The 15071-nt window shown below is 36.6% G+C and overlaps 1 protein-coding gene across 4 annotated transcripts in view; it reads left to right on the forward strand.

Annotated features, from left to right (window-relative positions):
- LMBR1 (limb development membrane protein 1) overlaps positions 1-15071 on the forward strand; it is a 189960-nt gene that overhangs the window by 84653 nt on the left and 90236 nt on the right. For all 4 annotated transcript variants that reach the window (XM_040643760.1, XM_040643757.1, XM_040643759.1 and 1 more), the window contains exon 5: positions 4041-4144. In XM_040643760.1, coding sequence (XP_040499694.1) covers positions 4041-4144 — 104 coding nt within the window. The remainder of the gene's footprint in view (positions 1-4040; positions 4145-15071) is intronic.

A 15071-nucleotide genomic window follows, 5' to 3' on the forward strand; every position in this document is an offset into this window, starting at 1 on the left:
CATAAAATAAGTATCAATACTTTTAGAAGAATTTAAGTCACACAAGATATGTTATCTAATGAAACTAAATGGGAAACTAGTAACAGAAACATATTTAGAAAATCCCTCAATTATTTGGTAATGAAATAACTAATAGGTCAAAGAAGAAATTATAATTAATTTTTTTGAAGATTTTATTTATTTATTCGACAGGATGGAGACAGCCAGCGAGAGAGGGAACACAAGCAGGGGGAGTGGGAGAGGAAGAAGCAGGCTCATAGCGGAGGAGCCTGATGTGGGGCTCGATCCCACAATGCCGGGATCACGCCCTGAGCCGAAGGCAGACGCTTAACCGCTGTGCCACCCAGGCGCCCCTCAAAGAAAAAATTAGAAGGGAAATTTGAAAGTACGTTTAACTAAATGAAAACAAAAATAAAACATTTGAAAATTTTTAACACTAAAATGCCTGTTTTAGAAAAGAAAAAGGGTCTGAAATCAGTGCCCACAATTTCCACCTTAAGAAAACAGGAAGAAAAGAGCAGATGAATACCAAATTAAAAAGATTGGAAATAAAAAAAAAGATAAGAGGAGAAATCAGTGAAATAGAAAACAGAGAAAATACAGAGAAAGTGAGAAGATCAATCAAATTGATAAAGTTGCAGCCAGGTTGATTAGCAAAAAAAAAAAAAAAAGAGAAGACACCAATTACCAATATCTGGAATGAAGGAGATGACATCACTGTGGATTCTCCAGGTATTAAAAGCATAATTAGTGCACATTGTGCTACCTTTATGCCAATACAACACCTTAAAGAAATGGAAAAATTTGAAAGGCAAAAACTACTAAAGTCTCTCAGACATTGTAGAAATGTTACAGATGTTCTCACAAATAAACCTGTAGGCCAAGAAGATTTTACTGTCAGTTCTACCAAATATTTAAGGAAGAAGTAATACCAGTTCGTGTAGACTCTTTCAGAAAATTGGAAATGAAGGAAAACTTCCTAATTCATGGTGCCTAGCATTATCCTAATTCCAGAACCAGACAGACATTACATGAAAAGAAAATTACAGACCAGTTTCCGTCAGGAACATATATGCATAAATTCTAAACAAAATTTAACAAATCCAATACAATTTATAAGAAGGATAATACATTATGACTTTCGAAAAATCAGTGAATATAATTAATGATATTCAAACCCTAAAAAAGGAAAGTCACCACAATACATGCAGGAAAAAAAAGCAGAAGAAAAATTCAGCATCCATTCTTGATTAAATCTCTGAGCAAACTATGTATGAAAGGGAATTTCTTCATCCTAATAAAGAGCATCTGTAAAAACCCTACAGGTAACACTGAACTTAATGAAAGACTGAATGCTTTTCCCTACAAATAGAAACAGGGCAAGGATATCCCCTCTCACCAGTTCTATTCAACATTGTTCTGGCGATTTTTAGAAAATAAAGGACATTGAGGTTAGAAAGGAAAAAGTGAAACTGTCTCTATTAACAGATGATATGGTTGTCTACATAGAAATTGTGATGGAGGGGCGCCTGGGTGGCACAGCGGTTAAGCGTCTGCCTTCGGCTCAGGGCGTGATCCCGGCTATATGGGATCGAGCCCCACATCAGGCTCTTCTGCTATGAGCCTGCTTCTTCCTCTCCCACTCCCCCTGCTTGTATTCTCTCTCTCTGGCTGTCTCTATCTCTGTCGAATAAATAAATAAATAAAATCTTTAAAAAAAAAAAAAAAAGAAATTGTGATGGAATCTATAATTAAAAAGCTATTAGAACCAATAAATGAATTTGCACGGTTGCAGGATCACAATAAATATACAAAAATCAATTGCATTTCATATACTAGCAATGAGTAATTGGACGTTGATTAAAAAAATGCCACTTGTATACAGTAGCATCAGAAACATGATATACTTAGGGATGTGTGAGACCTATATACTATAAACTATAAAACACTGCTGACAAAAATTAAAGAATGTCACCGTAAATGGAGAGATATACCATGTTCATGGATAAGAAGACAATGTTAAGATGTCAGTTCTCCCCAGATTGGTCTACTGATTAAATTCAATCTCATTCAAAATCCCAGCAGGCTTTTTTTTTTTTTTTTTAAGAAATTGAAAAGCTGATCTGAAATTCAGATGCGAATTCAAAGGACTTAGAATAGCCAAAGCAACTTTGAAAAGAGAACAAAATTGGAAGACTTACTACCCAACTGAAGGACTATTTTAAGGCCATAGTAATCAAGATGGTGTGGTACTGGCATAAAGATAAATAGATCGACTCTATGGAATAGAGGATCCAGGAATATATCTGCACATATATTGCCAATTTACTTTCAATGAAGGTGCAAAGGTAATTTGGTGGAAAAAGAGTATTCTTTTCTACAAATGGTGTTGGAGCAATTGGATAATCATAGGGAAAAAATGAACTTCAGTCCATACCTGGCATCATATACAAAAGTGACTCAAAGGGATCATAGATCTAAATGTAAATCTTTAAACTTTAACCCCTGTAGAAGGAAACATAGGAGAAAGTCTTAGTGTTACTGGGCTAGACCATAATTTCTTGTGTAAGATGATCTGTAAAAGAAAAAATTGGTAAATCGGACTTTGTCAAAATCAAGAAATTTTGTTCTTTGAAGGATACTTGTAAAAAGATGAAAAGACAGTCTACAGATGGGGAGAAAATACCTGATAAAGGACTTGTATGCAGCATATATAAAGAACTTGCCAAACTCAGCAATAAGTAAACAAACAATCAAATGAAACAATGGGCAACAGACTCGAGACTCTTCACTGAAGAAGATATAAATGGGTGACAGATGAGTTCATGAAGGTGTTCATGTTATTCTCCATTGATTAGGGGAATGCAAATTAAAACAGTAAGGAGATACCACTATATACCTGTTAGAATGGCTGAAACTGAAGACTCCTCATACCACATTTTGGTGAAAACAAAAGTTTTGTGTTTTGTTTGTTCCTGTGTCTCCTGTGCTTGGAGTAGTGCCTTCTAAATAAGGGCCTTGAAAGAACATCTGTTGCCCATTTTCCAAAACACTAAATGATAAGTGCATGTAGTAGATTGAATTTATGCTTTAGCATAATTTTATCTTTAACTCTTGATTTTATAAGGATTATAGGCATTATTTTGAAAATCATTTTTAAATTTGAGTGTTTTACCTATAAAAGGTGTAAGATGTTTGGCCAGACATAATCCCAAAGACAGACTTAGTCTTCTTTTTCTAAATCTATTTTTATTATCATCTTAGTAGCTTTTTTTTTTGTGGTTTTATAAGAGTACAGAGAGTGCCAAAAAGGGAAAAGGTGATATGAACTTGCCTGCCTCTTTTATATTTTCCTTCCCACTTAGAATTACTTACTTAAACTTCTGTGATATAGTGGTTTTTAAAAATCCCAGGAGTTAGCTCTGCCACTGGCAGGCTCTTCAACCTTGGCTAAGTTATATAACCGGCCTATGCCTCTGTCTTGTTGGGGGATTCCTATGAGTTGGTATAATATTGGTACATTACTCAGTACATGAGTTGGTATAATTTGGTACATCACTCAGAATAGTGCTTGGCACAGAAGGGTTCAATACATGCTAATTATTACCTTTAGTGTTTTTATGAGGCGTCAATTAAATGATATTATGCATGTAAAATGTCTAATAGAGTATCTGGCAATTATTAAGTGCTCAATAAATGCTAGTGGCTCTAATTTAAATATTCAGATGCCAATATGTCTAAAGAGACTGTGTCTTTGGATCTTTGCATTTGTCATATCTTTAGTAAATTTGTTTTAGGACATGAGGAAAAATATTTCTAGTTTCTGTATTGGTTTTTCCTAGTAGGTAAAAGTTACAAAGTTACAGAAAGTATTTTCTCATTTCTAAATTTAGGTGATTTGTTAGGCCACTGTCTTCAAATTTATGTTTTTTTATTATTAAAAAGTATAGATCTTTGACTAATATAATTTAGCATAGTAATTTTTTTTTTGACAAAGCCTGTCTCTAATCTTTTTTCTTTTTTTTGCTACCTCTTTATAGGCTTGTGGAATCTTGCTTCTCTCTTTTCCAACCTTTGTTTATTTGTATTGATGCCCTTTGCCTTTTTCTTTCTGGAATCAGAAGGTTTTGCTGGCCTGAAAAAGGTAAGTGAATCATATTTTGGAATTAAATTTGTCAGATTAAGAGGTAAATGTCATTCATGTTGAGCTAGAAAAAAGCAGTCTTGAACAACCATTTGAAATACAAAAAGTTTAGTACTAACAACATCTTATTAATATTAATCATGTTGACAACAATATTAATAATATTGCATATTGAATGATTTTGTATGTCCACAGGGAGGAAGTCATCTTTTGACCTTCGTATGTTTTTTATAGTATGTATAAACTTGGTGGAATATTTGTTTGTAGAGAATAAAGCTGATAAAATAGCTATTCTTCATTTCTTAGGCGCTCTCGATTTAGTTTAAAGCATGACATGAAATTCTCAAAATATTAAAACATACCTTGATGTAAAAGTTACTTTATATCCAGTATTTTCAGGAGAGTAGCATATTATGAAATCAAACATGCTCCTTTAGATAGTCAAATTCCCAAGATACTGTGAGTTACTGATTGTAGTGAATGTGGGCAGTTAGAAATGGGCAGAACAGTAGACTTTGCAAGAGCATCTTAAACAATCAGTCCAAACTGTATCAGTGGTAATAACTTCATCTGTCTTTGAATATAACATTTTAAAGTGAAATGAACAGTGTTTCTGTTCATAGCTTGTGGAGGTTTTTGCTATAAACAGTTGGAATATAATACAAAGATTTAAGTAGTTAATACTTCTTGGCAAAAATGAGTTCTAGGTTACAGTTTATTTATAGACACATTACACCTTTTTAGTTGTTAGTTCTATTCGTATTGTGATATATGAAGTGAAAGTATGCCTGTGTATCTTATGGTTGAATAATACTATAATGCCAATTCAATAAATTTGGCAAGGGAAGCTGTAAACTCTGACTTTTTATGGCTTTTTATCTCATATAACTTTTTGTAGGTACTTACGAATGAAACTGTTAGTCTCACGTTTTGACAGGTTTTCTGATTTTAAACCTTAAGTACAGCACTTTTTAGATCTATGTGTCGAAGGATGCCAGGAAAGAGTCACTGAGAGGTGATAAAGTGTTGTTTTAGTGGATGCAGCTTTCTGCTTTCTAGATATTATTCCATACTTGAATAGTTTGAAGCTTAAAACTCAGAGTTGATTTCATATGTAGTGAACGTTCTGAGATCAGAATGGATGGTTGTGTTTGGCAGTCCAACCTGACATTGAGAAAATTGATTTTGTTTGTTTGTTTTTTAAGATTTTATTTATTCATTAGAGAGAGAGAGAGAGAGAGAGAGAGAGACAGAGCACAAGCAGGGGGAGAGGCAGAGGGAGAAGCAGACTCCCCACTGAGCTGGGAGCCCGATGTGGGACTTGATCTCAGGACCTGAAGATCATGACCTGAGCCGAAGGCAGATGCTTAACCATTGAGCCACCCAAGCGCTCCAAGAAAACTGGCTTTGATATATTGGAATTGTTTTTTATCATGACGTATTTGAATTATTTAAGTCATCTGTATAATGTTGAAAGAATTGTGTAGTTTCAGTTTAAAAATTCTTTAAGTGTTTATAACTTCTTGAAGAAATTATAGGAGTTTTGCTGAAGGGGATTTAGTGCAAACCTTCCTTTTATAAGGAGAAAACTAAGGTCCAGATATATTAAGTGTTATTAAATTGTCTAAGGGCCGCATATGTACAATTTCAGAACTGGTCCTAAAACCTAGGGTTGCTTTTAACCATCCCAAAGTGGTTGTGGTCTTCACATGTCAACACTATAGAGAGTTAACTGAGGCCGACCAAGTGGATGAGGTGGCCAAGGACAAATGGGGCTGGAGCGGAAAAGAGGACTATATGGCCTGCTGGCAGAGGAAGGAAGCAAAGGAGACTGCTGAGCAGGTCCTGGCAGAAAGCAGGGGAGCAAAAGGAGTGTGCTCTTCTGGAAGTCAGAAGACAGAGTTTCTAGAAGAATGGAATGTAAAATATTGTATTAAAGAGGGCTGGAAAGAATGAGCATCAAGAAGAAGTGAGAGCATAGGAGACACTTGAGAAAGCGATTTCTGTATAATTTTAGACCAAAGCTTTTGATGGATATTCATTCATTCAGCAGAGTTTTACTAAGCACCTACTAAGAAGTAATTAATTATGCTACTTTAGGACCTTGCTGGGGACAGAAATGAAAAGACAGGGCTCCTACTTCCAGGGATAGACAGAGGGAGAAAGAAGAGGTGCAATCAAATGGGACGCAGTGTGATGAACTTTTATACAGCCAGCTGCAATGGGAGGCACTGAAAGGAGTGAAGGTCTTGATTTACCTAGGGAATTGGGGAAGGCTTCACGGGAGGAGTCTGCCTGCACTTGAACTGAGACTTGAAGGGTGAGCAGGCTTTTGCTGGAGTGTGGCATTCCAGGCTTGGGCAAAGGCATGGATTCTGATTGGATTGAGGGAATGGCTGACACTTATAATGGAAAATTGGTGAGAGATCAGGGTACGTGGAATCTTGTTGGGGTCACATCCTGGAGGCCTTGAATGCTCTGCCAGTTAGTTTGGATTTTGTGCTATAGATAACGGAGTTGGCAAAAAATTTTTGAAAAAGAGTTTTGCATCTACTGTTTTATTTAAGTATAGAGACATATGTCACTGAAGGAAGGAGTACGTGCACCACACAATGTGAAGCACTGTGTTTTGTAGAGATATCACCATACCGGATCAATCACGCACCTAGTCGTGTTAAACAGAGTGTTGCAACATATGTCACCAACATTGCTGTGTTGATGTTTGCTTTAAATATGCAAATTGTTCTTTCGTCTTATCTCTGCCTCGTGTGTAATCTTACCAAGTACAAAAGCAATTGGTAAAGCTCAGTGTTAAGTTTATTTTCATATTTGGTAGTATACATTTCGCTACCTGACTTATACTCTTTATAAAATTCTAGTTTTTAGTTAAATAGGTTATTTTAAAAAACAGTGTGTAATGTAGACAGACCCCTTGTCTCCACATTGTTTTCCTCCCTTGTTGTGAACTAACCAACTAGAAGAGGGACTTGCTACGTTTAATGGAGCAGAATTACCATCTCTAGAATAAAAAAAAAAACTGACAGAAACCCCAGTGACATGTCACTGCTCTCTTGTTCCCCTTTGTAGACTAAGGTCCAAGGGGAGAAGCAGCTTGAGGAAGGACACAAGAAGGCAATCGAAGATATTTCACACCTACAACTGTACAGCATTCTTTCCTCTAAGTTTTTTTTTATGTCTATATAAACACTTAAAAGAATATTCTTTTCTAAGCAGATCTTTGACTATGTTAGTCTCCTCAGAATCCCTCAAGATCACCAGCTCTATTTCATGATTTCTGAGGGGCCTGCTGTGTTGGATGACTACAGTGGGTACAGTGGACATGGCCAGTCCAGGTGATTCCCCAGCTCAGCAAAGGGCTGAAAGGAGGGCAAGGAGCCAGAGCTCAGGATGGTTGGTTACCATTTGTCTGACTTGTGTTGTTGGACAGTGATTGGGAGTTGTAGGAACCAAATGAAGGTACTTGGTCTTTAAAGCTATTAGAGGAGGGAAGGGAAATGGGGCTGTAGCTTGGAGGTAGAAGAGGTGGAATGATTCTGCTCTTTGTGCACCAAGGAGAAGGCGCCTGTGGCAGAGAGATAGAGGGTGAGGGTGCTAAGGTGAGAAAATTTGCCCTTTGAGTCTCACAGCCTGGGCTAGTTTTTTCATCTGGACCTCAGATTCTCTTTCTGTAAAATGGGTATAGTAATGATTAAATAAGAGATTATTCATGTAAAACACATAGCCCAGGATATGTTAGCTATTAGTGCCATCATTCTAGAGTTTAATGCATTTCACTAATAAATGTTCTGTGGGATCATCAGAAAGCAACTAAATTAAGTACGATCAGTTCTTACTTATTCACATATTATCTTGGGCAATTTTAAGGTAACAAATGATTTTTCCCATTTTGAAATGGCATGGACTGAAGCAAAATCAAACCTGCTTGAAGATTGGGTGCATTGTAGACCCTATTAGAATTGTTTGGAAAGCTTTAAATTAAGCTAATCGTGACATATCACTTTAAATATTCATATTTTTCAGTTTTGAAATGAATTACATGGAAGTTGCAAGGGTTATTAGCATTGCATGGTTAAGTCTTAAATGTATAAAGTATACGGTTAAGCCTTTCATTGTTATGCCTTTCTCTGATATAAGACTCTAGGAATTGACTTGTGCAGGTTTTACATAATGTTTGTTAAGGTCTGTAGTTCTTTACACAGTGTTGTAGACTGTATTTCAGACTTTACCTGCTGCCTCATTGAAGCGCGAATGTATCACAGTCATTGACGTGTTTAACACAGCTGGCTAGCAAGGATATTCCTTTGTGTGTAGCTTTTAAAGCTCTTTGCTCATTGCCATTAGACACATCTAGTTCTGAAGGGATATTAAGGAGGGCTTAGAAAACACTTCTAATTGGTAGATTCAGCACAATGATTTGAGTAATGACAAACTTGAAATATGGTTAAGTTAAATTTCTTTTTTATTCCTTTGGCCACCCTCCTGGTGCTGTTTTACTATGTCTAAGTCTGGTGGAGTCCCTAAATGGCATATGGTTCCACCATACTCCCATTGATTCCCCTGGGCAATCGATTTTAAAACAGCCCCTTGCATATTGTGCCGAGATGCGGAAATTGGCCACTAGCCACGGGCGGATGCAGAGCTTGAATTGAAAATCAAATTAAGTAGAATTCTCTACTTAGTTTTTAATTAAACCACTATGTTAATTCAAACAGGACATTTTAGGCCTGGGGGGTTGACCATGCCCTTTTAAGGGCCTTAAATAAGCCTTTCTTCTCTCTCCTTACCATGGTGCATGTTTCTATTTTATTAGGACCATCTCCTCACTATTCCCATTCTTTATATTCTCAAGGGTAGGAGAATGTAAATGGTTTTGATAACGCAAAATTTTTTTAGTAAGAAAGTAACTTTTATCTTAGAACTCTAACTTATTGTTAGCACTTAAATGTTTATCAAATTTATATTATTTCGTAGTCATCTCTACGTATTGTGTCAAGCATTATACATGTCCATGTGTGTTTGAACCTGATCCCATGCTTGCATCTTAATATTCGTTTCAATTCTGATGAAAAAAGGTTGCATCTGCTGGGTGTTGTTTTGTGGTGGAGATGCTTTCTTGGCAGTTTTTATCTTGGTTACTCAGTCATATACCAGAGTACAAGGGTATTGGGGCCAATAGCACTGCTGTTGCTGTCAAACCTCAGATCAGCTGTGTGGTTTTTTCTTCCCATTCTGCCTCAGAGAGACCTTTAGATTATGTGGGATGATGTCAGAAGATGTTTGCTGATTGCATCGTGAACTCTGAAGGTCTAACCTCCGGCCAGGGTTGAAATAAGAGTTAGGAATATGTTTATTTCATATTATATTTTAACATCTTACTTTGAGTTCAGATGTTATGAGGCAAAGATTCAACACTTTAATGAAAGTGAAAAAAATATAATCAGTGACAGATTAATTCACAAACCAAAGATGTTTCTGGGAGTAACTTTATTTTGCGTCTCACCTTAATGCCTATCTTTGATTTGAAGTCTTGGCATAAAATTTAACATAAGCGACAGCAACATCCTGACCAATTATCCAAGCTATCCAGACATCCCCAAATGTCCAGAACATAGCACACGGTCTGTAGGATTAAGAGGTTAACTCCTATAACTTCAAACGAAGTGCTTGATAATAAAAGCAAAAAGTACAGAATTTGAGGTAACTTCCTTTCTTAATTAATTAGACTGACCAGGTGGAAGCGAAGAGCCCGGTGCCGGTGCTGGGAAGGCCTATAAAGCTGAGCACTGTGACAGCACAATGGAGGAGGAACAGAGATTGTTTTAATATGCTTCTATCCTGTGTCACAGTGTGAAATTGTCCTGGTTTATGTCCCTTTTGGCAAACTTACATAAAAGTGACCTTGTACTGTATTTTATGACCAGATGACTTTTTCCCCCCAGTGGCTAATTTGTATCAGGCCTCCATCTGAAAGAGACACAGAAATGAGTAGGAAGTCCAGCTTGGTCTCAGGGAGCTTTCATTGCATTCTTTCATTATTTTTGCTCGTTTTTGCCACTGATCATCCATAAATTGTTGGACATGAGTGAATAAGGAAGTGCTGCTTAGTGTTAGCGGCACATGCGCGTATTTGGCCTGGTTTTTGTGGGTGAGAGGAAATCACATACAAAAAGGAAGACTCCTGCTGGGAAGCTCGCAAGGAAATTTACCTTGGGTGCGTTTTGATCTTGGTGTTTATTACAGAAAATGGAGTCATATCTCACTAACTATTGTTATGTGTTAATTTGATTTTCCCAACACCTTCAAGAAAAAAAATCATTCAGTAATTTATTAATAGAATTCCTCTGCCCTCCCCCACTTGGGAGCACTCATTGTTTTCCATAGAAACAACATGGATAAAGATGATTATTTTTAAAACATTTGAGCCTGGTAGCATTGTTATGCTCAGGGTTCCTTTTGGGATTGTTAATCTACCATAAAAGGCATGGTTATAACGATTTATTGAAGCATGGCGTATGGGAGATGTATAAAAGTATTACTTTGAGGAAAATAATACATTTATTTCATGTGAAATTATTTGAGTTTATAAAGATTTTTAATTGAAAATCATTTAGTTCATGAAATGGTCTTAATTTTATCATTGTTCTTAGTACAATTGCATATTGGAGGGAACTAAATTATAATTTCAGTAACAGGAACCGTTACTGTTAAATAGCAGCTGTGTTTCTAAAAGGTATCACTGGCACCCATATACTTTGAGATGGTATGAGATGTTGAATTGGACTGTTACATAGCACTTCCGTCTTTCTGTCCATCTATCAAAAAATGAGAGATCTCTGCTCTAAGGCTAAATTTGCATAATAGTATAGTGGACAAATTGTGAGCTTTGGCATTTAGAGTATCTGACTTAAATCCTGACATTTCTTACTGACGTGGGACTTCAGGCATGTTCCTTGGTGTCTACATCTGTAAAATGGTCTGGCAGTACTTACCTCCATGTGGGGTTGCTGAGGGTCTTATTTGTCTCACCTACCATATGAGACACAGTAGCATCAGCCACTATGAGTAGGTGCTTAAATGTATTGGCTATGTGCAAGCTGATACGAAACATCAGGAAGATTTGTGTAGGATTATTTTTTATATATGATAGCAAAGCTACATATAAGAAATTATAGTGGTGTCAACATAGCTTTATTTATTTGCTTTTTGAAATAGAAACTGCTTTATCTTATAACAGTATAAGTTGTAAAAAAATAAGTATTATGTTTAATAGGTAACTAAACTTCAAACTTTATTTTATATGATGATTAAATTATTGACTAAAGTCTCACAATTTAGGGCTCTTTGTGAAATGAGGAAAAGTTTTACTATGGAGGAAATAAAAAATAATCAGGTTCAGATTTTAAAGTGATTATACTCTTAATTAAATTGGCCCTACTACTTCCAATATTCATGAAACAACTTTATGGAAATAATCATTGTCAATTAGAGTCTCTTTTCCAAAGCTTTTCTTGGGGGGGGGGACTTGAAAACTATCTACCCTTGGTTGGAATAAATTATATTTGAAAGTAAAATTAATGTCCAATTTCATGGTGACTAGAGAGCTGCTTACCTGGTTATGGCACGTTATGGCACACACCCACAGGTCCACAGGATGGCTGGAGTTTGGACTGTTAAAATCTTCTGTTTGGCATTTAAACTTATATTTATTTGTCTATAAAATAATTTATTCAGCATGGCACAGTTTTTAATCTTCTGATCTCTATGAAATGTTTGCCAGTCTATGGTTGAAACTTGGTATATTACTTACCAACCCATTTTTTTGGCCCATTTGTACAAGAAGTAAAAGTTGCATAATCAGATAAATCAAAGGCAATTAGATTGTTTGATAGTTTTGACATTAGGGAATATTTTAGGTTGTGATATACCTGCTTTTCTTTAAAACTGAAGTTATTAGCAGTTACATTACTTAAAAATCTATTGGTTTGCACATCTGGTAAGCAAAGTAAGTTCTTATCAAGAAAGACAGTTCTTAAACTGTTCTAGAATGATTGAATATTAAAGCACTGAATTGTCAGAAGTGTGTGTGTGTGTGTATGAATGTGTATGTTCTTTTAGTGATTAAAAATAAGATTAGCAGGCAAAAACCGAAAAAACAAGGCTATGTCAAAAGAAGAAAAAGTTAGAATTAAGTACTGAAACAACCAGTTCATAGAAAACATTTCCTGTTATTTTTTTTAGAACACAAAGAAGAAATGTGAAGTTGTTTAGAATGCTAGATTTAAATAGATTTAAATACTTGAATACTTTCTTATTTTAGTTGGGATTACTTGATATTTAATGTTTCTCTTTACTCTTTAATTAATCAGTATTGATTTTTATTATAAGCAGTTGATTTTTAAAACAGACTTGGAAAGGGCTTAAAATATTTTAAAGCTTTTTTGAGTTATCAGGAAGATTTGTCTGATCTCTTGATGATTTTTGTTTCCTTCTTAAATGCCCAGAATTAAGTTACACTTCTGATTAAAATTTTTTAGGAGAGATGTAATAAAGTACTTTACTTTGTAATAAGAACTTAGTGCATTAGATAACTTAAAAATACTGGATTCACTATTATGAATAGCTTCTGATTAAGCGTTCTGAATGTTCCTCTTTTCTTTTTGCCATTACCTTAGTTCAGGCTTCATCATTTTTTACTTGGATTATTTAAACCACTGTCCTACTGTTTTTTTCTGCCTCCAGTTTCCTTCCTATACAAAGTAACTTCTACACTGCCTTCTGCCATTGTTTTCTTTTTTTTTTTTTTTTTTTAAAGATTTTATTTATTTATTTATTTGACAGAGAGAGAGAGAGACAGCCAGTGAGAGAGGGAACACAAGCAGGGGGAGTGGGAGAGGAAGAAGCAGGCTCCCAGCGGAGGAGCCTGATGTGGGGCTCGATCCTAGAACACCGGGATCACGCCCTGAGCCGAAGGCAGATGCTTAACGACTGAGCCAGGCAGGCGCCCCTGCCATTGTTTTCTTAATTATATTGTGTAACTTACCTTCATAAAATTATTTGATAGTTTTTAACTGCCAACAAAATGAAGTCTAAAATCTATAACATATCTACAACTCTGGAAATTTGGCTTTCATCTGTCATTTAGGCCACATTTTTCAGGAGGCTCTCCTATTCCCCAAGCTGTATCCCACTGAACTTCTCACCCTGCCTAGCACTTTCCAGGTGCATTCATGGCCTCCTGTCTTCATGTGCTGTTCTCCCAGGAACAGCGCTTTTCTCACTTCTGGGTGGAATTTGTCTTTAAGTGCTACCTCCTATTGCTCCTGAAGTCTTTCTGGTGGGCCTCCTTTGCGGTGACCTGCTTCTTCCCCCTGCAGCAGGGGTTATAATTATATTGTGATTTTTTGTAGGTGTGTCCTTTTCTCTTATTTACCATGGTATTCCCAAATATATATATTTAGCCTACCCCAGACAAAGCTTTTGTACAGGAAAAATGAAGCATAAAAGCTGAATAGGTCTTAGGTCCCGTCGATTTGTCAGAGGAAGGATCTAAAAATGCATCAATGCTCCCCTTTCTGGAGGGGGCTGGTTATGGGTTCCTGCATGGTTGTCTTTCAGGGTGTGTTATTTTTAGAACCATTTTAGAACCTCAACACAAAAGAAGACATGGGAGTTTTCATTGTTTTGGTACAGTTTAGGCTTTTAGTCCAGAACCTCCGGGTTAAATTATAATGAGGCTCTTCACAAATGGAGTGAGTCTTTACAGAATCCTTACCATCCTTGGCTTGGTTTACAAAACCGTATCTCCCCCACCCCTATCCTGATTCTTTAGCTGGCTGTTAGGAATGAGCCCCACAGTCACCACCATTTTTGCCTGTTGGGTGAGACTGGTAGTTCCAGGTCTCTCGTTGTGCTGGAGCTCAGCCTGACTGCAGCCTGCTTGGCGGGATGTTGACCGCCTGCCAGGGTGTCAACGTCTTCCTTTTCCTGGCCATGCCCTTCAAGGGCCACGTGTTCAGCAGTGGCGCTTTCCCCTGCCCATGGTGCTCTATCCCCAGCTTCCTTCTCCACCGGGCCTGTTAGTGGAGGACTAGCACGCCTCCTGGGTTGGAGTGCCTCAGAGGCAGGAAGACAGATGCTAGTGTGTACTTGTGATAGAATTGATGAAAAGTTAAAGTCAACTTTGAAAATAGTGTTAATATTGTTAACCTAATATCTTATGTGCCAAATCTAATTCTTATATAGAACAGGCACTAGCATCTTTTTTCCCTGCAGCCAGGTATCACTGAAGGTTCATGCTTGTTTTGTATTTTATTGTTTTTAAACTGCTTTCATATATTTCATTTGATCTGTTAAATATCTGAGAAGTAACTAAGGCAAGTTTTATTACACATTTCTTCTAGGTAATGTCTCAAAGCCCAAGTTTTCTTGGGACACTCCCAGGACATAGTCTGTGGCAGAGCTAGTACTACATGTTGAAGGGTGTTTTTTCCCCATGTTAGTATTGACTAATCAAATAGTTCTCAAACCTTCTAGAGATTAGAGAAGGGTTACTGCAGTGCAGTTCTAAAAAGATATCTCATACTATTTCTGTTTTTAAAAAATCAATAAATGTATATGTTTTCCTTAACAGAAAACATCTTGAGAGATTGTGAATGTATATTTGGTGAGATTGCCAGGTTTTAGTGGAGATCAGGGGGCATGCTCATGGTTGCAGTGTTTGATCGATTGATCACTCAGGTGAACCCCACAAGCCGCATTAGTGGTTTTGAGCATTGTATGTTTTCTTTTTTAGAAATTCTTAGTCATTTAGTGCTATAGTGAATGATTATTTAAATACCATGAATCTAAGGGGCGCCGAGGTTTAAGTGCAATGTGGATAAAGAACATACAACTAATGATGAGACAA

Source organism: Ursus maritimus, unplaced genomic scaffold, assembly GCF_017311325.1.
Source record: "Ursus maritimus isolate PB19 unplaced genomic scaffold, ASM1731132v1 scaffold_3, whole genome shotgun sequence".
Lineage (NCBI taxonomy): Eukaryota > Metazoa > Chordata > Mammalia > Carnivora > Ursidae > Ursus > Ursus maritimus.